Here is a 27,348-nt window from a genome sequence, read left to right as displayed (position 1 = left end):
TAGTTTAGAAACATCACCCGGCTCAATCATTCAGATATGCTGTACACACAGCAACATCAGAATAGGGAACAGAATGGAGGGGGGGTCTCACCTCTCCATCAACATCAGCATCCTCCTGCTCTCTATTTTCTCTCTGCATTGTCCCCATGCAACTCACATCCACCAGTGTGTTCTGGCTATAAGGCCTCGCAAACTTCACATTACTCATCCTAGAGTCAGTGGTTCCACACACCTCATAGTTGTATACACGCTGTAGGGTTCCCAGGGTTCCGTCTGGGTAAACGGGAGGGTAAAATGGGATAACTGGGAGGTTTGCTGCAGATTTATAGAATAATCGATTCTGTCTCCATCTGTAGATTTTTACTGTGACAATGGCAATGATGGAGAATATGAACAGAACCGAGACCACAGCCAAGGCCAACACCAGATAAAAAGTCAGGTTGTTGTCATATTCCCTATCCACTGTGAAGTCAGTGAATTCTGAGAACACTTCAGGGAAGCTGTCCGCCACCACCACGTTCACATTGACTGTAGCTGATCGAGAGGGCTGCCCGTTGTCCTCCACTATAACAGTGAGCTTCTGTTTCACAGCATCTTTATCAGTGACCTGGCGTATGGTTCTTATTTCTCCATTCTGTAGGCCTACTTCAAACAGCGCCCTGTCTGACGCTTTCTGCAGTTTATATGAGAGCCAGGCATTCTGTCCAGAGTCCACATCAACAGCCACCACTTTAGTGACAAGATAGCCCACATCTGCTGAACGAGGCACCATTTCAGCCACCAGAGAGCTACTCGTCTGTACTGGGTAGAGAACCTGAGGCACATTGTCGTTCTGGTCTTTTATGAATATGTTTATAGTCACATTGCCACTCAATGGGGGTGAGCCTCCATCTTGTGCTTTGACATTGATTTTGAAAGATTTGATTTGCTCATAATCAAAGGGCTTCACCGCGTAAAGCACCCCACTGTCGGAATTTACTGTCAAATATGCGGAGAGTGGAGCCCCGTTTAAACTTCCATCCTCAAGGAAATATGATACCCTAGCATTTGGTCCCCGGTCTGCATCTGTAGCCCTCACAGAAAAAAAAGACCGGGAAGGGACATTGTTTTCAAACACATAGGCATCATAGCTTTCTTGTTGGAATTGGGGTGAATGGTCGTTCACATCCGATATCTTTAAACTGAGCGTTTTTTTACTTGAGAGCGGCGGACTGCCTCCATCTACTGCCGTGATTGTTATATTATACTCTGCTGTCTGCTCTCTGTCCAATACTGATTCTGTCACCAGATTGTAGTAATTTGATAAAGATGATTCCATCTTGAAAGGAAGGTTGTTATGAATGGAACATGTTATCTTTGTATTTTCCGCTGAATCAAGATCCTGGATGTTAATCATGGCTATAATAGTGCCAGGGACTGAGTCCTCGGGTAGGGCACTATAAAATGACATGACGGTTATTTTCGGGATGTTATCGTTAATATCAATAACATCAATAACGATGCCACATGAGTCTGTTAAGCCACCATGATCTTTGGCTTTTACCTTTATTTGGAATTGTTTGTTCTTTTCATAATCTATATCTCCTACTACTCTTACCTCGCCTGAAATCGGGTCGATTGTGAATAGCTCTTGAATACTTTTGGTGGCATGCTCAAAATAATACTCTATAATGACGCTAGATCCCTCGTCTGCATCTGTCGCACTTACTGTGGTAATCAATGTGCCTTTCGCTGCATTTTCTGGAACAACTGCTTTATATGTAGCTTGGCTAAATGCCGGGGCATTATCATTAACATCGAGAACGACGATGTGAATTTGAACCGTTCCAGACCGCTGAGGGTCTCCACCATCGACAGCAGTTAAAGTCAAATAGTGATGCTTTGTCTTTTCTCTGTCCAGAGGTTTTTGAAGTACCATCTCTATGTGTTTACTGTCATCTATGCGACCTTGAATATTAAGGTTAAAATGGTCTGTGGGGTTTAATATGTATTTCTGAAGTGCATTTTCCCCCACGTCTTGGTCTACCGCGCTTTCGATAGAGAAACGCGCACCAGGTACGGCTAACTCGCTGATTTCCAATTCAATGTCTCTCTTCGGAAAGACGGGGCTATTATCGTTGATATCTAGTACTTCAACTGTAACTCGAAACAGTTCCATTGGATTCTCTAATATCACATCGAAACTGAAGCTACATGCGGGCATCTCCGCACATAGCTGTTCCCGGTCCATTCTCTCTTTCACTAACAATTGTCCTTTCTCTCGGTCCAGCCCTACGTACTCACTGTCGCCCGCGCTGAAAATCCGCGCTCTCCCGGCTACAAGCCGTTGCGGCTCCAGTCCCAGATCTTTTGCTATATCTCCAACGAAGGATCCCAAGGTCATCTCCTCCGGGATGGAGTAGCGGACCTGCCCGGCCACAGGGTAAACTGAGAACGCGCAAACCACGAACACGCACAACGGCCACTCCAAGAGTCTGTTCTTTCTCATTGCCATTTCACGACAAAAATCTAAAGCCAAATCACAATATTAAGGCTGAAAATAAATCCTAGAATGTATTTGACAAGAATCCAGTCAATGTGGCGTCCATTAACAGAACAAAGAGCCTTTGGACACCTAATGTACTATCCAGACAAGGGTCCTTATTCTCTCATCTGGAGCTCCAGGTTACTGTGCTTCTGTACGTTTCTAAACGCATTATTATGGGAGAAACCACAGTGTGATTGTATTTTATATTACATGCGATCCACAGCGGCACTTAGGGTTCAAACAAAGTATTGCAATACTAGAGAAATTAAGGTTTTGGCACGTAAATGTATCACACTTAAAAATACCGAATAAATGTTGACATAAAACATTTAGATATTTCGTAATCCAAAATTCACCTCCATAGTGTCATAAAATATTGGATAAGAATTTGTTACAGGAATAGTTTTGAAGAGAAATAAGACAAAGATGCAGTGGAGTGCATACAAAGACATGTGTAATGACAACGCTTGTGCTCACACGAACGCAGAGAGATGAAGAGAGAAAGAGCAATTGAGCGAAAAGAGAGCATTAGACCGAAAGAGAGGGAGACGATGGTGAGAGAGATGCATCAATACACAACATAGCCTATAAAACAACCCTGATCAGGAGTAAATATGAATTTCAATATGCCCTCTCACCTCTCCATCGATATCAGCATCCGTCTGATCTCTTATTTCACTCTGCATTGTCCCCATGCGACTCACGTCCACCAGTGTGTTCTGGCTATGAGGCCTCGCAAACTTCACACCACTCATCCTAGAGTCAGTGGTTCCCCACACCTTATAGTTGTATACACGCTGTAGGGTTCCCAGGGTCCCGTCTGGGAAAACGGGAGGGTAATATGGGATAACGGGGAGGTTTGCTGCAGATTTATAGAATAATTTATTCTGTTTCCACCGGTAGATTTTCACAGAAATTATACCAATAATCGAAAAAATAAAAAGCAGTGAAACCACAACAAGTGGCAAAATTAAATAAAAAGTCAGGTTATCATTGTATTCCTTGTCGTGCGTAAAGTCAGGGTATTCTGAGAGCACTTCAGGGAAGCTGTCCGCCACCACCACGTTCACATTGACTGTAGCTGATCAAGAGGGCTGCTCGTTGTCCACCACTACAACAGTGAGTTTTTGTTTCACAGCATCTTTATCAGTGACCTGGCGTATGGTTCTTATTTCTCCATTCTGTAGGCCTACTTCAAACAGCGCCCTGTCTGACGCTTTCTGCAGTTTATATGAGAGCCAGGCATTCTGTCCATAGTCCACATCAACAGCCACCACTTTAGTGTCAAGATATCCCACATCTGCTGAACGAGGTACCATTTCAGCCACCAGAGCTCCACTAGTCCGTACTGGGTAGAGAACCTGAGGAGGGTTGTCATTCTGGTCACTGAGTGTAGGAGAACCACCATCATGCGCTCTAATATTGATTTTGAATGCTTTAAGTTGTTCGTAATCGAATGATCTCACCGCATATCTAACACCAGTTTCAGCATTAATTGAAACTAAGGAGGAAGCTGGTGCCCCGTTAAGCACAGAGTCCTCAAGGATGTAGGAGACGCGTGCGTTCTGGCAACAATCAGCGTCTGATGCTCTTACCATAAATAATGATACACCTGGTGAATTATTTTCCACTATATTTGTAATATAAGATTCCTTCTCAAATATTGGTGTGTTATCGTTGACGTCAGACACCCGTAAGTTAATAGTCTTGTTACTAGAGAGAGGGGAAAAACCTTCATCTGTGGCAGTTATAATGACGTTATATTCTGATACGTTTCCCTGTTTAATTCTTCCTCTGTCAATAACGTATAGTAATTCCGTAATGATGACCTAATGACAAAGGGGGAATCTTTTGATATGCTACAACGCACCTGTCCATTTTCTCCCGAATCTATGTCTTTAACATTAATCACTGCAATTGTTGTGCCGGGTGGAGAGTTTTCAGAAACAGGATTCGTGAATGATGTCAAAGATATGACAGGCATGTTATCATTCACATCAATTATGTCAATAATCATGGCACAAGAATCAGTGAAGCCGCCATGATCTTTGGCTTCGATGTTTACTCGTACTTTTTTAGCTTTTTCAAAATCTAGATGTCCAAAAACGAAAATCTCACCTGACTGTGCATCGATTCGGAAAAGCCCGTTGTTACTGTCTGTACCTGAAAGCAAACGTCACCTCTCCGTTTATGCCTTTATCTGCATCAGCTGCGCTTACTTTAGCCACAGGCGCATTTTCTGGAACTGACGCCATATACAGCTTTTTGGAAAAGACGGGAGTGTTATCGTTTACGTCTAAAACGTGGATATTTATTTTCATCATGCCTGATTTCGGTTGATGGCAACCATCAATTGCGGTTAAAACGAGGGACAATTCCTCATTGCTCTCCCTGTCTACTGGCGACAGCAACATCATGTCTATGTATTTGTTTCCGTCTGCACGAGTTTCCTGTTTCAGAATGAAATTATCAGTGTGTTTCAGAGTGTAGCTCTGTATTGTATTTTCTCCAACATCTGGATCAAATGCGCGTTCTAGTAAGAAACGCGCGCCCGGGAGGGCTGACTCGCTAATCGCGATATAAATGTCATCTTTGGGAAATGTAGGAGCGTGGTCATTGACATCCATGATTTCTACGGTAACTTCATAAAGCTGAATAGGGTTTTCTAAGATTAGCTCGAAGCTGAAACTACAAGGAGAAGTTTGTTTACACAAGAGCTCTCGGTCTATCCTCTCACTCACAGCCAGTGTTCCTTTGTCTGTGTTCAGCTCCACATAGGGACTATTGTCCCCGGCTATGATACGAGCTCGGCCGCTCCTCGGCCTTTTCAGGGCAATGCCCAAGTCCTCTGCGACATTACCCACGACCGACCCTTTCGCCATCTCCTCAGGAATAGAATATCTCACTTGTCCATGGACTATACATCCAAATAAAACGAGGATAAGCCATAGTGACGCATGGCTGTCAAAAGCGCATACCAGATTCCTAGCAGACATTTTATAAAATCCAGTTCGTACACTACATAAATGTCCAGACCAACAGAAAAACTAATCTACACAGACCAAAGACAACGAAGTAGAAGTATCCAAACGATCGTCAATTAATTACAAAACATGTCGTTCTGCCTGCTTCGGGCGTGTAACACTGGCGAGTCTGTTTTCTAATATGGCTGAAGCAACTAGCAACCTTCAGATAGAAAGAGCTCACTGATATGGGAGGTGCTTTTTACATTTCACTGGGCCACATTTCACAGTCTGAACGAACAGCGGCACTCACAGACCATTGCAAGGAGCGCACTTCTACTGTACAAAATGACACTACAAACCATTAATTATTTCAATTGTATGGCCTACTATATCTTCTAGTGTGACACATTTGTTCAAAAACACGTCAATGTAAGACAAAACTGAGAGAGATACACATTAAGGCCTATATGTTGTCATCCTCAGTCAGAACTACTTCTCACTTAAATTAAGTTAAATGTAAAAAATACACCTAACGTTAAAAAAAATATTCATTAGGGTTTAGTATCGTTCTGTTATAATAAAACCTGTTAACAGACTTACGGTGGCCTATAAAATAATACGTGAAAGAGGCTGCGGGACTGTGTCCGACAGTGTCGCTGTCCGCGAGTGGTGGTGCTGAAATGAACAGGACTTGAGGCTCTCTTTGAAAAACATGAGTAAATCAGTTGATAATACACATACAAAGTCCCAATCTAATCTAATTTAAATGAAACAATTTAATGAATAGAATCATTAAGCAACATAACACATTGGGCAATGAATATCTCACCATTTCAGGAGAATCTGGGAAACTTTTCTCTCTTTGTACATGTTGGAAAGTATCTGTAGAGTCCATTATTAACATGTTCTGACTAAAAGGTCTGGCACATTTACAGTCACTCTTCCTTGAGTCAGTCGTCATGCACACCTCATAGTTGTACATATGTTGCAGAGTCCCTGTCCCTCCGGCGTCTGCATAACTGGGTGGATAATATGGAATAACCGGTAGACTAGACTGATACATGCGTGATTGTCTCCACCTGTAGATCTTAACTGATATTATAGCTAATACACACGATATGAAGAGGAAAGAGACCACAGCCAAGGCCAAAACTAGATAAAAAGTCAGGTTGTCATTATAATCCTTGTCGTGCGTAAAGTCAGTGAATTATGAGAGTACTTCGGAGAAGCTATTAGCCACCTCCACGTTCACATTGACTGTAGCTGATCGAGAGGGCTGCCCGTTGTCCTCCACTACAACAGTGAGCTTTTGTTTCCCAGCATCTTTATCAGTGACCTGGCGTATGGTTCTTATTTCTCCATTCTGTAAACCCACTTCAAACAGCGCCCTGTCTGACGCTTTCTGCAGTTTATATGAGAGCCAGGCATTCTGTCCAGAGTCCACATCAACAGCCACCACTTTAGTGACAAGATATCCCACATCTGCTGAACGAGGCACCATTTCAGCCACCAGAAAGCTACTCGTCTGTACTGGGAAGAGAACCTGGGGCGCGTTATCGTTCTGGTCTTGGATAGAAATATGTACAGTAACAGTTTCACTGAAGGGCGGGGACCCTCCGTCTCGCGCAGTAATATTACAATGAAACTCTTTTACTTGTTCATAATCAAATGAGCGCACCGCATGAATAACCCCATTCTCTGAATTTACCGAGACCAGTGAAGAGACCTGTGCCCCATTTATCTCACTGTTCTCCAGGTAGTAGGACAAGCGCGCATTTTGACCAGAGTCAGCATCACTCGCTCTGATAGTGAATATGGAGACCCCCGGCTAATTGTTTTCCTGTACAAATGCCTCATAGACACAGCGGTCAAAGGCCGGTGGGTTGTCATTGACATCTGTCACTTTCACTGTCACTGTTTTATTACTGAAGAGAATCGGTGTCCCGTCGTCTGATACATTTATGGTGACGTTATATTCTGAAATCGATTCTCGGTCGAGGATGCCATCAGTTACTATGCTATAATAGTCGGTCATTGAAGACTCAATTTTGAATGGCATATCTGGGTTTATAGAACAGTGCACCACGCCGTTCTTTCCAGCATCTGCATCCTCTACATTTATCACGGCTACTGTAGTTCCAGGAGGGGAATTCTCTGCTATGGTATTGGAAAAAGACATCAGTTGTATTGTTGGAGAATTATCATTCTCATCAATAATTTCAATAACAACTTTACATATATCGGAAAGACCACCGTGGTCTTTTGCTTTCACATTCACATTCAACTGATAATTGTTTTCCTCTTCGTAATCTAATTTGTCTGATACTCTGATCTCTCCTGTTTCCGCATTTATCTGAAACAACTCCTTTTTTATTTATTTATTTTATTTAACCTTTATTTAACCAGGTAGGCAAATTGAGAACACGTTCTCATTTACAATTGCGACCTGGCCAAGATAAAGCAAAGCAGTTCGACACATACAACAACACATAGTTACACATGGAGTAAAACAAACATATAGTCAATGATACAGTGAAAAAAAAATAAGTCTATATACAATGTGAGCAAGTGAGGTGAGATAAGGGAGGTGAAGGCAAACAAATATATGTATAAATAAATAAAAATATAAAAAGGCCATGGTGGCGAAGTAAATACAACACAGCAAGTAAAATAAAACTAAAAACACTGGAATGGTTGGTTTGCAGTGGAAGAAAGCGCAAAGTAGAGACAGAAATAATGGGGTGCAAAGGAGCAAAATAAATAAATAAATACAGTAGGTAAAGAGGTAGTTGTTTGGGCTAAATTATAGATGGGCTATGTACAGGTGCAGTAATCTATGAGCTGCTCTGACAGCTGGTGCTTAAAGCTAGTGAGGGAGATAAGTGTTTCCAGTTTCAGAGATTTTTGTAGTTCGTTCCAGTCATTGGCAGCAGAGAACTGGAAGGAGAGGCGGCCAAAGGAAGAATTGGTTTTGGGGGTGACCAGAGAGATAAACCTGCTGGAGCGCGTGCTACAGGTAGGTGTTGCTATGGTGACCAGCGAGCTGAGATAAGGGGGGACTTTACCTAGCAGGGTCTTGTAGATGACCTGGAACCAGTGGGTTTGGCGACGAGTATGAAGCGAGGGCCAGCCAACGAGAGTGTACAGGTCGCAGTGGTGGGTAGTATATGGGGCTTTGGTGACAAAACGGATGGCACTGTGATAGACTGCATCCAATTTATTGAGTAGGGTTTTGGAGGCTATTTTGTAAATGACATCACCGAAGTCGAGGATTGGTAGGATGGTCAGTTTTACAAGGGTATGTTTGGCAGCATGAGTGAAGGATGCTTTGTTGCGGAATAGGAAGCCAATTCTAGATTTAACTTTGGATTGGAGATGTTTGATGTGAGTCTGGAAGGAGAGTTTACAGTCTAACCAGACACCTAGGTATTTGTAGTTGTCCACATATTCTAGGTCAGAGCCGTCCAGAGTAGTGATGTTGGACAGGCGGGCAGGTGCAGGCAGCGATCGGTTGAAGAGCATGCATTTAGTTTTACTTGTATTTAAGAGCAATTGGAGGCCACGGAAGGAGAGTTGTATGGCATTGAAGCTCGCCTGGAGGGTTGTTAACACAGTGTCAAAAGAAGGGCCAGAAGTATACAGAATAGTGTCGTCTGCATAGAGGTGGATCAGAGAATCACCAGCAGCAAGAGCGACATCATTGATGTATACAGAGAAGAGAGTCGGTCCAAGAATTGAACCCTGTGGCAACCCCATGGAGACTGCCAGAGGCCCGGACAACAGACCCTCCGATTTGACACACTGAACTCGATCAGAGAAGTAGTTGGTGAACCAGGCGAGGCAATCATTAGAGAAACCAAGGCTGTCGAGTCTGCCGATGAGGATGTGGTGATTGACAGAGTCAAAAGCCTTGGCCAGGTCAATGAATACGGCTGCACAGTATTGTTTCCTATCGATGGCGGTTAAGATATCGTTTATGACCTTGAGCGTGGCTGAGGTGCACCCATGACCAGCTCTGAAACCAGATTGCATAGCGGAGAAGGTATGGTGGGATTCGAAATGGTCGGTAATCTGTTTGTTGACTTGGCTTTCGAAGACCTTAGAAAGGCAGGGTAGGATAGATATAGGTCTGTAGCTGTTAGGGTCAAGAGTGTCCCCCCCTTTGAAGAGGGGGATAACCGCAGCTGCTTTCCAATCTTTGGGAATCTCAGACGACACGAAAGAGAGGTTGAAAAGGCTAGTAATAGGGGTGGCAACAATTTCAGCAGATAGTTTTAGAAAGAAAGGGTCCAGATTATCTAGCCCGGCTGATTTGTAAGGGTCCAGATTTTGCAGCTCTTTTAGAACATCAGCTGACTGTATTTGGGAGAAAGAGAAATGGGGAAGGCTTGGGCGAGTAGCAGAGGGGAGGGCAGTGCTGTTGTCCGGGGTAGGGGTAGCCAGGTGGAAAGCATGGCCAGCCGTAGAAAAATGCTTATTGAAATTCTCAATTATAGTGGATTTGTCGGTGGTGACAGTGTTTCCTATCTTCAGAGCAGTTGGAAGCTGGGAGGAGGTGTTCTTATTCTCCATGGACTTTACAGTGTCCCAGAACTTTTTTGAATTTGTGTTGCAGGAAGCAAATTTCTGCTTGAAAAAGCTAGCCTTGGCTTTTCTAACTGCCTGTGTATACTGGTTTCTAGCTTCCCTGAAAAGTTGCATATCACGGGGGCTGTTCGATGCTAATGCAGAACGCCATAGGATGTTTTTCTGTTGGTTAAGGGCAGTCAGGTCAGGAGAGAACCAAGGGCTATATCTGTTCCTGGTTCTAAATTTCGTGAATGGGGCATGCTTATTCAAGATGGTGAGGAAGGCATTTTTAAAAAATGTCCAGGCATCCTCTACTGACGGGATGAGATCAATATCCTTCCAGGATACCTCGGCCAGGTCGATTAGAAAGGCCTGCTCGCTGAAGTGTTTCAGGGAGCGTTTGACAGTGATGAGTGGAGGTCGTTTGACCGCTGACCCATTACGGATGCAGGCAATGAGGCAGTGATCGCTGAGATCTTGGTTGAAAACAGCAGAGGTGTATTTGGAGGGCAAGTTTGTTAGGATGATATCTATGAGGGTACCCGTGTTTACGGAATTGGGGTGGTACCTGGTAGGTTCATTGATAATTTGTGTGAGATTGAGGGCATCAAGCTTAGATTGTAGGGTGGCTGGGGTGTTAAGCATGTTAAAATTTAGGTCGCCTAGCAGCACGAGCTCTGAAGATAGATGGGGGGCAATCAGTTCACATATAGTGTCCAGAGCACAGCTGGGGGCAGAGGGTGGTCTATAGCAGGCGGCAACGGTGAGAGACTTGTTTTTAGAGAGGTGGATTTTTAAAAGTAGAAGTTCAAATTGTTTGGGAACAGACCTGGATAGTAAAACAGAACTCTGCAGGCAATCTTTGCAATAGATTGCAACACCGCCCCCTTTGGCCGTTCTATCTTGTCTGAAAATCTTGTAGTTGGGGATGAAAATGTCAGAATTTTTGGTGGTCTTTCTAAGCCAGGATTCAGACACGGCTAAAACATCCGGGTTGGCAGAGTGTGCTAAAGCAGTGAACAAAACAAACTTAGGGAGGAGGCTTCTAATGTTAACATGCATGAAGCCAAGGCTATTACGGTTACAGAAGTCATCAAAAGAGAGCGCCTGGGGAATAGGAGTGGAGCTAGGTACTGCAGGGCCTGGATTCACCTCTACATCACCAGAGGAACAGAGGAGGAGTAGGATAAGGGTACGGCTAAAAGCTATGAGAATTGGTCGTCTAGAACTTCTAGAGCAGAGAGTAAAAGGAAGTTTCTGGGGGCGATAAAATAGCTTAAAGGAATAATGTACAGACAAAGGTATGGTAGGATGTGAATACAGTGGAGGTAAACCTAGGTATTGAGTGATGATGAGAGAGATATTGTCTCTAGAAACATCATTGAAACCAGGTGATGTCATCGCATATGTGGGTGGTGGAACTGTGAGGTTGGATATGGTATAGTGGGCAGGGCTAGAGGCTCTACAGTGAAATAAGCCAATAAACACTAACCAGAACAGCAATGGACAAGGCATATTTACATTAAGGAGAGGCATGCTTAATCGAGTGATCAATAAGGGTCCAGTGAGTAGAGGTTGGTTGGGGTCACGGCGATCCAGACAGCTGGCCGGGTAGATGGCTATCGGTAGCAAGATAGCATAGTATGGAAGTCTATTTGTAGATACCTCGTGCGTTTCCGTCGGTAGGTTAGTGGGGTTCCGTGTGGTAGAGGGGATCAATCCAAATTGGCAAAATAGATATAGTGACCCAAGAAAAAAATTAAATAAATAAATAATAATAATAATTGTCCGATATACTTATTCAGATAGCAGCCGATAAGACAGCTAACGGTTAGCGGGCCCCAGATGAGCGTTCAGGTAACGTCGGGACGGAGGTGCCAGTTGGATAACTCCCTCGGGCAGATAACGTCGGCAGTCAGTCGTGAAGGCCCGGTGGGGCTCCGTATCTGCAGCAACAACAAAACAAAAAAAAACGGGTCCGGATAGGTGACTGTAGCCCAGGAATGGCTGATGGAACTCCTCAGCTGGCTAGCTCCGGAATGATTTGAGTTTGCTCCGGGATCGACGTAAGCCAATAGTCACACGGTTTGCAGCTAGCTAGCTGCAAATGTCCAGAGCCTGCGGCTGAAATCCGGGGAAACTGAGAGAAAAAAAGTCCCGGAATGCTCCGGTCCGAGTCGCGTTGCACAAAAGTGCCGGTAGATTATCGAGCTAAAGGAATAGCTGATGACCACAAAACGTGGGCAGCTGAAACACCAACGCTAGCCAGCAGACCGGCTAATTTCTGGGCAGCTACTGATTAGCTTCTGGCTAGCTATCGGATAGCTTCTGGTTAGCTTTCTGGCTAGCTTCTGAATTAGCCCCTGGCTAGCTTCCACGGTGGTTTTTCAGATTTGAGGTAAATAATACTTTTTTGTAATTGGTGAAGCGGGTTGCAGGAAAGCTTTTGCAGGGAAGCTTTTGTAGTTGAGTTCTTGGATAATAAAATATATAAAAGATATGCGAAGAAAGGTGTAAATATATATATATACAGGACACGACAATACGAAACAGAAATGACGTCTGAACTGCTTAGCCATCTTGGATGAATCCCTTTGCATCTCTTGAGGCCATGGAATACGACACTTTTCCATATGACCCATTATCAGCATCCGCAGCGTTGACTGTTGTTATCAGTGTGCCTTTTGGGGAGTTTTCTCTCACTACAGCCTTGTAAACAGATTGACTGCAAACTGGAGCGTTATCGTTCGCATCTAGCACTGTAACGTGGATGCGAACAGTTCCGGATTTTTGCGGATCCCCCCCATCGGTTGCTATAAGGAGCAACGTAAGATCTTCCTGACTCTCTCTGTCTAATGGGGTCTACAGAATCATTTCGACGTATTTACTATCACTGTTCCTATGTACTGCTAATTTAAAATGATCTGATGGCTTGAGTGCATAGTTTTGTAAGCTATTCGTGCCCACGTCCGAGTCCATTGCGTTATCTAATGAGAAGCGAGCTCCAGACAGCGCAAACTCGCTAATTTCCAGGTTAACACTATCTCTCAAAAAGGAAGGGGCATTGTCGTTTATATCCCGGACCTCGACTGTTATTCGATACAATTGGATGGGATTTTCGATTATAACCTCAAAACTAAAGCTGCAAGGCGTAGTCTGCTTGCAGAGCTCCTCTCTGTCTATTCTCTCTTTAACAACTAGAGTGCCTTTGTCTCTGTTGAGATCAACATACTGACGACTCCCCTTTGTTACAATGCGAGCTTTACCAGTAACAAGCCGACTGACCTCCAAACCCAAGTCCTTCGCAATATTACCGACAAAAGATCCCTCTGCCATCTCCTCTAGGATGGAGTATCGTGCTTGTCCTGTCACATTGTCAACCCAGATCACGCAACAAACAATGCACAGTACTTGCCATCTGTAACCAAAGCCTTTCCTCCACAGGCTGAGTGGAACATCGAACAAACGCCAAATATCCATTGTAATGATTATTTAAATGGTAAAGTCGTAATCCAAATGACAACCCGATGAATTCCAAAATAAAATATCTCGAGGTATTGCCAATACCTGCATTTATCCTTCTCGGCTACAGAGTATAGCAATACTGAGGTAGGGATCACTGCGCAGCCACCCATGAGCCAATAGAATAACGTCTTGTTAACCAACAGCGGCCCTCACAGTTAAAAACATGAAAATGCACCGAATTAATAGTGATTATGCCTCTACAGACCTTATCATTCCTCTAAAGACACAACCTCCCATTGGACTCTAGTTTAGATCCAGCCCACGAATGAACCAATGAGACATTTCTATTTTACACGAATGCATGGCATACAGTGGCTCAATATGGATAACCAAACACTGCAAACTCACAAGTACAACCGCAACAGAAACGACTATTATTTTATTTTTGTCCACGAAGGTGTGCTGTGACAGCCTGAATATGACATTTTATACGAATTGCAATACACACACTTTGACATGCATGTCATTTTTCTACAACACGATTCGAAAAGCCCAAACATTATGGATGAGAGCAAACCCCGTGGGTTTAATTCAGGACGAAGACAGGCAAACAAGATGAAAAAAAATTATCTCAATAACCTAAATAACCTATACTCGACCTGGGTTCATGCCTATTTAAATACTTATGTTCTGTGTATTTGAGTATTTTCAAATATTGTGGTCGAAATAATTATATTTGAAGTTGTAAAATGTCAGCGTCTCACCTGCTCAGGAGAATCCGGGTCATCCAGAAAGCTTTTCTCATTCTGAGAAGGTTGCAAGGTCGCATTGTCTCTGGTCATAGTAGAGCTCGGGTCCACTATTAAAACGTGCTGACTAAAAGGTCTGGCGAATTTACAGTCACTCTTCCTTGTGTCAGTCGTCATGCACACCTCATAGTTGTACACGTGTTGCAGAGTCCCTGTCCCCCCGGCGTCTGAGAAACGGGGTGGATAATATGGAATCACTGGGAGATTGGAATGGAAGTTAGGTGATTGTCTCCACCTGTAGATCTTAACTGATATTATAACTAATACACACGAGATGAAGAGGAAAGACATGACAGCCAAGGCCAAAATTAAATAAAATTTAAAGTGATCGTGGTATTCTTTGTCATGCGTAAAGTCACTGAATTCTGAGATCACTTCAGGGAAGCTGTCCGCCACCGCCACATTCACATTGACTGTAGCTGATCGAGAGGGCTGCCCGTTATCCTCCACTACAACAGTGAGTTTTTGTTTCACAGCATCTTTATCAGTGACCTGGCGTATGGTTCTTATTTCTCCATTCTGTAAACCCACTTCAAACAGCGCCCTGTCTGACGCTTTCTGCAGTTTATATGAGAGCCAGGCATTCTGTCCAGAGTCCACATCAACAGCCACCACTTTAGTGACAAGATATCCCACATCTGCTGAACGAGGCACCATCTCAGCCACCAGAGAGCTACTCGTCTGTACTGGGTAGAGAACCTGAGGAGTGTTGTCATTCTGATCTTGAATTATTAACTTTATAGTCACGTTACTGTTAAGTGGAGGGGAGCCTCCATCTTGCGCTCTAACGTGGAATTCAAAAGCTTTGATTTGTTCGTAATCAAAGGATCTCACTGCATAAATCACTCCTGTTTCAGAATTAATCGATATTGAAGATGAAATAGAATTTCCTCCCACCTGCGATTCCTCCAAGAAATAGGAGACCCTGGCGTTCTGACCCCAGTCTTCATCTTTGGCCTGGACCAAACCAATTGCAACACCTGGGAAGTTGTTTTCCAATATCCGAGCTGTGTACTCGCTTTTATCGAACACTGGCACATTGTCATTCACATCAGAGATTCTTATGCGAAGGGTCTTATTGTGACATAATGCGGGAAGACCTTTGTCCACCGCTGTCACTGTGACGTTATACTCAGACACAACCTCACGGTCTAAAACACTGTTTGTTAGTAAAGTGTAATAGTTCGCTAATGAAGATTGTATCTTAAAGGGAAGAGAATGGTCGATGGAACAATTAACATGACCATTTTGTCCAGAGTCCAAGTCTTTCACATTAACAATGGCGACAGTTGTCCCCGGGGGAGAGTCCTCGGGGATGGTATTGGAAAAAGATGTCAATGCTATAACGGGGGGGATTGTCATTCACATCTATCACTTCAATTACTACTTTGCAAGATTTTGAGAGACCACCTATATCTTTGGCAATTACATTAATTTGAAACTGCTTAGTTTTCTCATAGTCGATTAAACCTGATACTCGTATTTCTCCACTGCTTGGATTTAGTGTGAACACCATAGCATTTTGTTGTGTAAGGTGGTCAATGTAATATTCTAACTGACCATTACTGCCCACATCTGCGTCGGTTGCAATCACTGTTGCTACTAAAGTCCCTTTAGGGGAATTCTCCAAAACAGAGGCTTTGTATACGGCTTGACTAAAACCCGGAGCATTATCATTGGCATCCAAAACATTCACTTTTATGCTCACAGTCCCTGTTCTCCGCGGATTTCCCCCGTCGGCAGCTGTCAATGTTAGAAACATTTCACCTTCCTTCTCTCTATCTAAAGGACTTTGCAAAACCATCTCCACATATTTACCACCATCAGCAAACGTTTGTTCTTTTAAAGTAAAATGCGTCGAAGGTTTAAGACTGTAGCTTTGCAGGGCATTTAAACCTACATCAGGATCCACGGCACTGCCTAAAATAAATTGAGCTCCAGGCGATGCTACTTCACTGATATTCAGGGTAATTTCCGTATTCGCAAAGGCAGGTGAATTATCGTTGATATCGAGTATTTCCACAGTTATACTAAATAATTCCATTGGATTTTCTAGAACCATTTCGAAGTTGAAGCTACAGGGGGAAGCGTGTCCACACAGCTCCTCTCTGTCTATGCGCTGTTTGACCATCAGAATCCCTTTGTCCGCGTTAAGCTCTACACAATCCTTTTCCTCACTAACAATGCGGGCCCGGCCAGATTTTAGTCTTCGGATATCTAGTCCCAAATGCTTTGAGAGATCCCCAATCAAAGACCCTCGTACCATTTCCTCTGGAATCGAATATCGCACCTGGCATCGAACCATATGCGACAAGAGGGCACACACAATAATCAATCGTGCTTGCCATTGTGGCGTTCGATTTTGCTTTCCCTCAAACATTTCGGAAAAAACAGCAAAAATATAAATTTCTGGACAGAAATATTGAGTAGCCTTGATGCACAACTCTCTCTTAGTCCATCTAAATCAGCTATATTGGTAATCTATCCGTGTTGATTTTCATTCCTGTTTGATTCTAGAGATCTTCCCCCGAATGTTGTATCAGCTCATATGAATCCATCAGACAGGAGGTTCTGTGAATTTAAAGCTTATAACTCGTCTTACTGTCCAACAGCGGCACTCAGAGTCCAGAGCGCAGACTATCATCATGTCGAAATGATACACAGCCAACTAAAGACAGACTGTTTTATAACACAGTCCATAACTAAGCCTACATCAGCAAATGGAAGATTATTGCACTGTGTATTGTCAGTAAACACTTTTTATAACATTTTCTTTAAAAAAAAACAATTTGGAGCACGTTTGATATTTCAGCACCATGGAGAGCGACAGCTCCAACCTGAAACCAACAAAATTAGACCTTTCAGACCAATACTAAACATGAATACTGTTTCAGGACTTAAAAATGTGTATGCTATAACTGTTTCACCATATACCAATAATAAACAATTGATCACCAGCAAATCTATGTGGCTTCATGTGTTTAACCCTGACTGCAACGTTTCATAATTCACAGCCCCCACCAATATACCCAAGTCTGAAATATCTGACAAGCTGTAGTTAATGTTTTATTCATCAAAGTTGCCAACTTTGCATCCCTCTATTTCCATGTAACTAGGGGTGAAACTGAGAGGCAAATCGGCCTCCCACAGAGCGAGGTCAGAGGTCATCACAGGAAGAGACAGACAGTGTGTCAAAGCAGTGAAGCATGATGCCGTCTATTCACAGCACAACTTCCACATGTTCCCCAAATCAACCTACACACTTCCTGCTGCAGGCTTACACATCCTTGAGACATCAAGGCTTGTCTTTACCACACTCTAACAATCACTGGCAGGCATGATAGTCTAGGGTCCTCTGCACTAGAATATCACTGCCACATTCATACACCTCTTCCAATATCACAATTGAAATTGCATTACCAGATCTTTATACAAAATATGTACTTTGACGAATAAAACATTAATTACAGCTTGTCAGATATTTCAGACTTGGGTATATTGGTTGGTGCTGTGAATTATGAAACGTTGCAGTCAGGGTTAAACACATGAAGCATCATGGATTTGCTGGTGATCAACGAGATCAGATGCCACATAATTCAAATAATAAGAAATATATTTGAGCAGGGATGGAAGGCTGGGGATGTACAAAAATAGTAATTCTCCTGACCTACTTTAGAATTGTGTGGCAGTGCTGAGCAGAGTTGTCATACTGCAGTATGTGTGTATGTGTGTCTGCAGTGCTGAGCTGTGTGAAGTTCAGCGTGAAGTATACTTTGTGTTACTGGGCAATTGTGTGTGAGTGATTTTGCTTTGTGGGCCACTACTGGGATGTCTTTTCAGTACAATGTTCTGTGTGTAACTGGTAAGAAATACGATGGACTGCTGTGTGGTGTGCAGCACAATGCTAACAATGCTAATTGTCTTTGCTAATGACAAGTTGTGTTCTTACTGCTTTGTGTGCTACTGTGTGAGCAGTGTGCTTGAGATGGTCAATGGCCAATGTTGAAGGAACTGAGGGAACCACTGAGTTTAACATCAGATAGACATGTAATCATGAAAAGGGCTACACAGTTAGGCCTGTACAATGACCTGCTATTGTGTAGGCCTACATGGCAACTGCACGAGCCACCAATTTCATTGGGAGACCCTAATTTGCATATGTGTCTACAAGTAAAGAAGAAGAAAATATGTTTTTTTACCTTCAGATGTCCAAATGATGGTTCAATGGGAGAGGGTAAAAAGACAAGAAACAAATGAAAGAAGAGTGTTAAAAAGACAATACAGGTTTACATGCACTTACAAGAAGAATGACCTATAGCAGAATTGTGTTATACATCTATGGTCATCTCTTTCAGACCCCTATAAGCAGCGACATTACTACTGTAAAAAAAAAGCCATTAGAAAAGTATGTGTTCCTGACAAATAATACAAATAGCTGGTTTATTCTCTCCATTGGGCCACTTTTAAGCCATAGTGTCACTTTTCTGTGTATGGTTTACACAGAGGAGTGCAAGAGAAGGCTGGTTCTGACTGGCATATAGACTTGGATGGAACATGTTCTTCATTAGAGACTTGGAAGCTGACAGTATGACCCTGGGGTGACCTCAGGTAAAACAGGCTGGCCTCTTTACACTAGCTTTATCATGATGCGATGCCAGGGCCAACAGTCTAGTCTCTTCACATAGCCCAAAAAAACAGGCTAGCCTCTTCACATTGCCATTTCCACCTCTGGGTGAAACATTAAACTCTGGGTGATTCTGCTCAAGACCAGAGTTGAAAAGTCTGCCCTTGGTTGACAAATTCAGGTTTACTTAAAGACCATAGAAATGTGCACAGCTATCATCAGCAAGATTTTCCTGAAAATAAAAGACATTAACACATTTAGATGTTAAAGATGTCTTCAGCATTTAGCTTCCTTTATAACGTTTCTGACATAGCATAGTCCCTAATGTTTTCATGGCAGAACAAATACTGCTGCATAAGTACGAAAATGTCTCCTGCTTTGCATTCTTCAACGGTTTAAAAATCTAAATGTGAGACAATTGTGTCCAACTCCAGAATGAGTTAACTTTACCCTAAAGGCTTTGAGCCTCTTCTGACCCAAGGCCAAAGTGAAAATCTGGTAATATGGAATGACGGGATGACCCAAGGGTCGCCCAGGTGTCCAATGATGGGTCAAAGGATGCAACAGCCAAGGAGCATGAATGTCAACAATATTTTTATTTTACTTTCAGTGATCATTGACCTGTGTTTCACCGCTCATCCTCCCCACTGCCACAAGTCAAGAGCCTTGTCTACCTCTACCTGGGAGCATGGTTCTATTTGACCCAATTCTCATGGTGTTACACCTGTGATCCCACCTCTTGGTCCTGGATGAAGGAATTATAGTATGGATCATCACACACAGTTGAAACTACTGGAAGGAGACCAAACAAATACATTTCCTCTCTCCCACCCTTTATCTACACCAGTATCACACATGTCATTGACATAACTTTTTTCATTACCATAGTCAAATATTTTGGTCCAATGTCAATTGCTTCACCTGGACTCCTCTTTAGTGCAAGACCAGCCAGCAGTGCACTGTCATTGTAAGATCTGACAAATTTGAAGTCACTGGTGCGTGAGCCCGTTGTCAGGTATGCGTCATAATTATTACTACGCAGTGTTCCTGCTCCGTCCACCTCTGCATAGTTGGGAGGGAAATACGCACTGGGAACAGCGACTGCTCCATCAAACAACAATCTAGGCTTTCTCCTATGGCAGAACCTCACGGCCAGAATGAGAATAATGAAAGTCAGGAAAAAGGTGGAAACAGAGACCAGTGCTATTATCAAATAGAAAGTTAAACTATCTTCATAAGCCATGTCTTTCAGTTCTGGAACATCAGCCAAATTGTCTAAAATATGAGTAAATATACATCACGCGTTGAAGAGAGAGAGGTCAGTCCGTTATCATTCACTGATATAACAAGGTTCTGCTTCAAACTGTCAGATTCAGAAATGTCCCACTGTGCCCTGATCTCTCCACTGTGGAGACCAATAGTGAAAAGTCCCGGATCAGTTAACTTCACGATCTGATATGAAAGCCAAGCATTCTGTCCAGAGTCAGCATCCACAGCTATCACCTTGGAAACCAGGGAACACACCAGAGCAGCTTTGGGGACCATCTCGGTCATCAAGGAGTTCCCTGCTGGAGCAGGGTATAATATCTGGGGAGAGTTATCATTCTCATCTGTTATAACATGGACTTTGAAGCTCCTAAACTGCTCATGATCAAATGCTCCCACAGCACGGATCACCCCCGTGTCTCCGTTGATGGATAAAAATGAGTAAACTGAAACACCGTTGATCTCACTGGGCAATAGAGAATAGACCACTGAACCGTTCTGTCTCCAGTCTGGGTCTCTGGCAGTAACAGAACACATAGAGGAGCCAGGCTTGTTATTTTCAGTCACATAGGTGCTGTAGGATTGTTCTTCAAACACAGGTGGGTTGTCATTCACGTCTGACACAGATAAATGAATAGTCTTTGAGGAGGATAAGGGTGGAGACCCCTCGTCAGTGGCAGTGATAGTTAAATTATAATCTGATATTATCTCACGGTCTAGTTCACTGGTTGTTACCAGAGAGTCATAGTTTTTAATTAAAGGTTTTAGTTTGAAAGGAACATTCTGTTGAATGGAGCAGTGGATCTGTCTATTTCCCAATGTCAAAAACATGATGAAGATCATGTCCTTAGTGTATCAAATAAAGTAGACATTACCTTTCTTCCATCATGGGAAACCCAAAGCAGAGTCCTCTGTAGCTCAGTCGGTAAAGCATTAATGATGCCACCTCTGTGCCAGGTAACACGTTCTCAGGGATGGAATTTTTCAAAGATTCTACGAATATCACAGGTGCATTGTCATTTATATCTGTGATTTCGACAATTACTTTTGTCATGGAAACTAAACTAGATCCATCTTTCGCCTGGATAGGCATTTCATCATATGTTTCCAATTCGAAATCTATTAGTCCAATTACTCTGATATCTCCAGTATCCTTTTGAATAGAAAACAGCTTCGCTGCTTTATCAGATGTACCACTGTAATCATAGCTCACTTCCCCATTGTGTCCCTCGTCAGTATCCGTTGCACTAACTGTAGCTACCATGGTACCCAAAGGAGAATTTTCCAGAAGACTGACTTTATAGGCGTCTTGACTAAATACTGGAATATTGTCGTTTGCATCCAACACAGTGACGTGTATCACTACAGTTCCAGATATCTGTGGAGTTCCACCATCAACCGCAGTAAGTAACAACGTCCCCTTCTGCTGTTGTTCTCGATCCAATTCCTTCTCTAACATCAACTCGCCATATTTACCACCGTCTGTATTTGTACGAACAGCCAAAACAAAATGTGCATTCCTCTCGGGCGTATGGCTTTGAACTGCGTTTAATCCTATGTCCTCATCATGGGCTTCATCTAGGAAAAAACGTTGCCCTTTATCCGCTAAGTCTAATTTCTAATTATATGTGGTCACTAGAAAATACCGGTGAATTGTCATTTATATTCTGAATTTGAACAGTAATACGGTGTAACTCTAAAGGATTTTCAAGTGCGAACTCGTATTTCAAAGTACACGAAACCCTTGGACCGCACAACTCTATCTATTGTTTCAGCGATAATCAAATCCCCCGAGTTAGCATTGATATTACAGTCGCGTGTTCTGCTGCATCCATGTCTAAACGAGCCTCGCGCGCCGACAGCCTCTTAGCATCCAACCCGAAATACTTTGCTATATTTCCGACCACAGATCCACGTTTCATCTCCTCCGGAATAGAATAGCTCATATCTCCGTGGCTCGTGTTCAGTTTTAACAGAGAAAGGAGAGTCACACAGAGTATTGAGTCAGAGAAAAGGTTGTGTCCCATCTTCGAGGTAAGCCTACTGAAATCCTGCATATCATCATTGGTCTTGATGAAAACATATTTAAATAAAATAATATAGGTTGTACAGCAGTAGGCTAAACGAACAAACGAGACGCAGCGCCTACAACCAGATTATCCCCCGAAATTATTATGTCACGCAGAGGGTGTTTTCTTGCTTTGAATATTACGGTTGTGGGAGGAGAGGCTGAGGAGAGATATATCTGTTCACGGCTGGTGTATAGCGACACACTGAGTATTTATATCAACACTGCCGTTACTGATTGTAAAAAAAGGGGGGAGGATTTGAGGCTCAAAATGCTTAGAGACCCATTTTTCTATGTCTGACAGTTGATGAAATAAGCGATAGTCTACACTTCACACGCTTTAGGCTATATTATAGTAAACAATCAAAGTCAGAGGTAGCCTATACGGAGTCTGCTATTATAAGGTCCGATATTGAACTACAGAAGACTTCGCAAGAAGTTGGAAAACATCACAAAGAATTGCAAAAACAGCAGCAGAGTATAAACAAACAAACAAACATCATACTAAATCAAATCCGTATTCACTGTATAGTCTCAGGTAAATCCTCCATTGTATAAACGGATGTATTTATGTATGCTAGATTTCAAATAATTATATTCGTTTTCCTGAAGCACCATTGATATATAAAATAACGAATAATCATATGAAATAATGTTTTCAAATGGTTGTAAAAATCCATGATGAGTTTCCTTAGAAAAAAGTAAGACCAGAAAAAGTTAAACTATCGATATCTTTAACCTTCCTGCTGTGTTCCGATCGAATTGGACCGATTTACAAGTTTTCTCTCTGAAAAATGTAGTTCATTTAATCTGATTGTCATAAGGTTCCATGACTTTGAGCATCTGAACACACAAAATATATTTTGATGATTTTCACTACATTTTGGGTGTTTTATTTAACTTGTGGCGTTTCCTGTCAAAAAATTACTTGTCATTAGAAATTAATGGGTGAGACTACAATTAGTGTAGAAAATTGAGTTCAGGCACATGCCCATTCATCAGATGCACACACTTCCTCTCCCAGACCCCACATGCATCTGTGTTTGAGCACACACACCTCACTCCCCTTCTTGGCTTCCACTGCAAACCCCACGGGAACCTTTCCCCAATAGAATCTTTCCCCCACGGGAACCACACCTGTTGGCATTCTCACAAACAATCGCAACATTGTTTCAATAATATATAGAACTTTCTCGCAGCTCTGGTATTTAAAGCTTTTTTGATGCCTGTGGCGGTCATTTTAGACCGGGAACACATAATTAATATGAAACGAACACAACAGGAGGGTAAATCTATCGTCTGCCTTGGCCATGCAGCATTTATGGTGACATGGCCTCTGCAGAAGTCAGGGCATTCATACTTCTTGCGATTCACGGAGCAGCGCAGAGCTGTTGAGCAGGGCTGTTGTGAAGGAAGTTGTCAAGGAAGTGAGTTTGTGTTTATACGGGACCTCCCGCCCCCACCTACCGTCAATCAATCATGTCAATGCGGAGCTATTCGGAGCCCGCCGCATTGTTACGATATTTGGGTTCTGCACGGCTACGCGGTACAGAGCTCAAATTGTCCTCTGCATGCCTCTGGGGGCTACGCAATTGCGTCACACCCTCCATACGGAGCGTCCGTACTCATTTTCCAATCAAACATAATTGTCTTTTAGTCATTCCATTCCGGAAGCCTGCAGAGATGTGGGCGCTGTCCATAATAGTGGTGCTGAAAGACCAACGACCTCGAATAGGCGAACGGCTGCCATAGGATCTCTTAAACCTTCTGTCGACACTACACGAAAAAAGACAGAAAGACACTTTTAGCAAATATTTTGAGCCTGTGGCTACCCATTTCAAAGTTCACTATGTCCAGAAATGGTTTCAAAACATAAAAAAATGGGCGCTGAATCAAAATATTTTAATGGACAAAGTTATCATAAGAGTGAGGAACAAAGCCAATGGCAGAAAGTAAGCACACTGGAACAGTTTACTACACTTATTGAATTAAGTCTAGGCTAAACAAGCCTACCATGCTTTAAATGCTTATGAGCCTTCAGTGGATATTCAAACTGCACATTTCAATTTGGTAACTCAGTCAATTATATCAGGCCACTGTTATCGTACCTCATCACAATCTTCTGCACTGTTCTGAGTAATTGTACTTTCTCCAATAGGCTCAACTGGTCTCTTCATTGTAAGATCAACAGGCAGCGTGCTGTCATTGTAAGATCTTACAAACTTGAAGTCACTGGTACGTGAACCCGCTGTCATGTATGCGTCCACCTGTGCATAGTTGGGAGGGAAATACGCACTGGGAATAGCGACTGCTCCATCAAACAACATTCTAGGCTTTCTCCTATGGCAGAACCTAATGGCCAGGATGACAATAATGAAAGTTAGGAAAAAAGTGGTGATAGAAACCAGTGCGATGATCAAATAGGAAGTTAGTTTGGAACTATCCTCAGAAGCCATGTCTCAGTTCTGGAACATCAGCCAAGTTGTCTAAAATATGAGTAAATATACATCACAGGTTTTAGAGAGAGAGGTCAGTCCGTTATCATTCACTGATATAACAAGGTTCTGCTTCAAATTGTCAGATTCAGAAATGTCCCACTGTGCCCCGATCTCTCTGCTGTGGAGTGAGCCAGAGCAGTTTTGGGGACCATCTCAGTCATCAAGGATTTCCCTGCTTGATCGGGGTTTAACATCTGGGGAGAGTTATCATTCTCATCTGTTATGAAGACACTCACAGCCACGTTATTGCTGAGTGGAGGAGAACCATTGTCTCTGGCTACAACGTGGACTTTGAAGCTCCTCAACTGCTCTTAAAAAAATGCTCTAACTGCATGGATCACCCCCGTGTCTCCATTTATGAATACAAATGATGAAACCGGAACCCCATTGACTTCATTGGGTAATATAGAAAATACCACAGTACCGTTCTGTCTCCAGTCTGGGTCTATGGCTGTAACAGAACACATAGAGGAGACAGGCTTGTTATTTTCAGTCATTTTCAGTCACACACGTTGTCATTTATATCAGAAATGTGGAAAATCAAAATAACACTTGAAGACAAGGACGGCGTTCCTCCATCGGTTGCTATTATGGTGACATTATATTCAGATATTTGCTCCTGATCCAGGGGGGCTCTGCTTATTAAGGTGCAGTAGTTTTTAATTGAGGATTGGAGTTTAAAATGTAGGTTTTCCACAATGAAGCCCTTCACTCTGCTGTTCTCTCAATGATCCTTGTCCTTAACATTAATAACAGCGATTTCAGTGCCTGCTGGATCGTTCTCTGGAATCGGATTGGTAACGGATTTTACAGTTATTGTGGGTGCATTGTCATTTATGTCAGTTATTTCTACAAGGACTTTGCAGTGTCCAGTCTGACCACCGCCATCCTCCGCCTGAATCACTTCATAAGACCAGGCCTTTTCGTGGTCAAGCTCGCCTACTACTGTAATCTCCCCACTGTTTTGGTCAATGTGGAATAAACCCTTGCTACTTTCAGACACATGATTAACGTAATACGCTATTTGACCATTTGCTCCCTCATCATTATCAGATGCAGTTACCTTGACAACAGAGGTGCCTGGATATTAATTTTTTATCACGTTAACTGTATAAAGAGTTTGTGTGAAAAGAGGGGCGTTATCATCAACATCTATGACGACAACCTGAATGACTGCACTCCCTGACCGCAGAGGATTACCCCCATCCATTGCCGTCAGTGTTAGAGAATGCTCCCCTTCTTTCTCTCGGTCGAGGTTATTTTTCAAAACAAGTTCCACATACCTTTCTTTACAGCCTTTTGATTCCAACACAAAGTACTCATTATATTAACATAATTTGATTAAAACCTTTGGGAAAATGGGAGGGTCATTATTGTCCTGTATTTCCACCACGATATTATGCAGTTCCAAAGTGTTCTCCAAGATGAACTCAAAATGCAAGAGACAGGGTGAGGTGGTTCCACAAAGCATCTCCCTGTCTATTATATAGAGAACAATGAGATCTCCGGAGTCCAAGTCTATTCCACAGTACAGTTTCTCTCCCTGGTAATCAACTCGGGCTTTCCGAACCCTCAGTCGCCTAACATCCAAACGAAGGTCACTACTCAAGCTCCCGATTACATGTTTTGTCTTTGTCTCCTCAGGAACAGAATATCTAATGTCCGCAACAGAGGCCTGATTGATGGTGAGAAAAATCACAGTACACTGCATACGCCATTTAGATCCGCACGGTGTAGTAAATATCGGCATATTCACTTAGGCCAATGGCAATGTCACAAAAATAAAAAAAATATGTCAACAAGCACAATATCGACGAGGAATCTTACAAACACCAGTACAGCACATTAAGCTCCGCAATGCACGCAATGGCCGAGTGGATAAATCCTGCTCATATGGCTAAAAACGAAATGGGAGTGTTTAAAGGCCAAATAGCATAGAGTTGGTGAGGAGCGACGCCATGAGGCTAAATAAAAGAATACAGGAGCTATTACTGTGTACAGTCGTGGCCAGATGTTTTGAGAATGACACAAATATTAATTTCCACAAAGTTTTCTGCTTCAGTGTCTTTACATATTTTGTCAGATGTTACTATGGAATACTGAAGTATAATTACAAACATTTCAGAAGTGTCTAAGGCTTTTATTGACAATTACATGAAGTTGATGCAGAGTCAATATTTGCAGTGTTGACCCTTCTTTTTCAAGACCTCTGCAATCCGCCCTGGCATGCTCTCAATTAACTTCTGGGCCACATCCTGACTGATGGCAGCCCATTCTTGCATAATCAATGCTTGGAGTTTGTCAGAATTTGTGGGTTTTTGTTTGTCCATCCGCATCTTGAGGATTGACCACATGTCACATGTTTCCAAGATGGCGTAGCAGTGCAGACGTGGTTTGTCGTCCTCTCGTTTACTTTTTGTATTTTTCATCTTTTTTGTATATATAAAAAAAAAATCAATCTCTTTTTCTATTTTTAAATTAAATATACCTCTGGAAACCCGCCTCACTCAATGTGACACGGATCCGCTATTTGTTTTAGATCTTATAGCCAAAACT

The 27,348-nt window shown here is 42.7% G+C and overlaps 3 protein-coding genes and 2 pseudogenes across 4 annotated transcripts in view; all 5 read right to left on the bottom strand.

Moving 5' to 3' along the window:
- Nucleotides 1–2,277, bottom strand: part of LOC139535640 (protocadherin gamma-C5-like) — a 56,151-nt gene extending 53,874 nt beyond the window's left edge. For both annotated transcript variants that reach the window (XM_071335341.1, XM_071335349.1), the window contains exon 1: nucleotides 233–2,277. In XM_071335341.1, coding sequence (XP_071191442.1) covers nucleotides 233–2,230 — 1,998 coding nt within the window. In that variant the 5' untranslated portion in view covers nucleotides 2,231–2,277. The remainder of the gene's footprint in view (nucleotides 1–232) is intronic.
- A 3,974-nt stretch (nucleotides 2,278–6,251) lies between these two features.
- LOC139567045 (protocadherin gamma-A4-like) lies at nucleotides 6,252–7,864 on the bottom strand (the record flags this gene model as incomplete). The annotated part of the gene is given in 1 exon segment (XM_071388519.1): nucleotides 6,252–7,864. A coding segment is annotated over 1 exon segment (1,164 nt), but the record flags the coding sequence as incomplete, so codon positions are not given.
- A 3,450-nt stretch (nucleotides 7,865–11,314) lies between these two features.
- LOC139535695 (protocadherin beta-16-like) lies at nucleotides 11,315–13,467 on the bottom strand (annotated as a pseudogene).
- Nucleotides 13,468–15,493: 2,026 nt separating this feature from the next.
- LOC139535689 (protocadherin beta-16-like) lies at nucleotides 15,494–17,314 on the bottom strand. The gene has a single exon (XM_071335384.1). The coding sequence runs from the start codon at nucleotides 16,714–16,716 to the stop codon at nucleotides 15,610–15,612; it is 1,107 nt and encodes a 368-aa protein (XP_071191485.1). The 5' UTR covers nucleotides 16,717–17,314; the 3' UTR covers nucleotides 15,494–15,609.
- Nucleotides 17,315–24,177: 6,863 nt separating this feature from the next.
- On the bottom strand, nucleotides 24,178–26,642 carry LOC139535682 (protocadherin gamma-A11-like; annotated as a pseudogene).
- Between the last annotated feature and the right edge of the window lie 706 nt (nucleotides 26,643–27,348).

The sequence above is a fragment of the Salvelinus alpinus genome, chromosome 1, assembly GCF_045679555.1.
Source record: "Salvelinus alpinus chromosome 1, SLU_Salpinus.1, whole genome shotgun sequence".
Lineage (NCBI taxonomy): Eukaryota > Metazoa > Chordata > Actinopteri > Salmoniformes > Salmonidae > Salvelinus > Salvelinus alpinus.
Note: the sequence above shows the minus strand (reverse complement) of the source record. Positions and strands in the feature narration are given on the sequence as shown.

Coding starts and splice junctions, on each gene's coding strand:
- LOC139535689 (XM_071335384.1), bottom strand. CDS start 16,716: ATGTTTGAGGGAAAGCAAAATCGAACGCCACAATGGCAAGCACGATTG.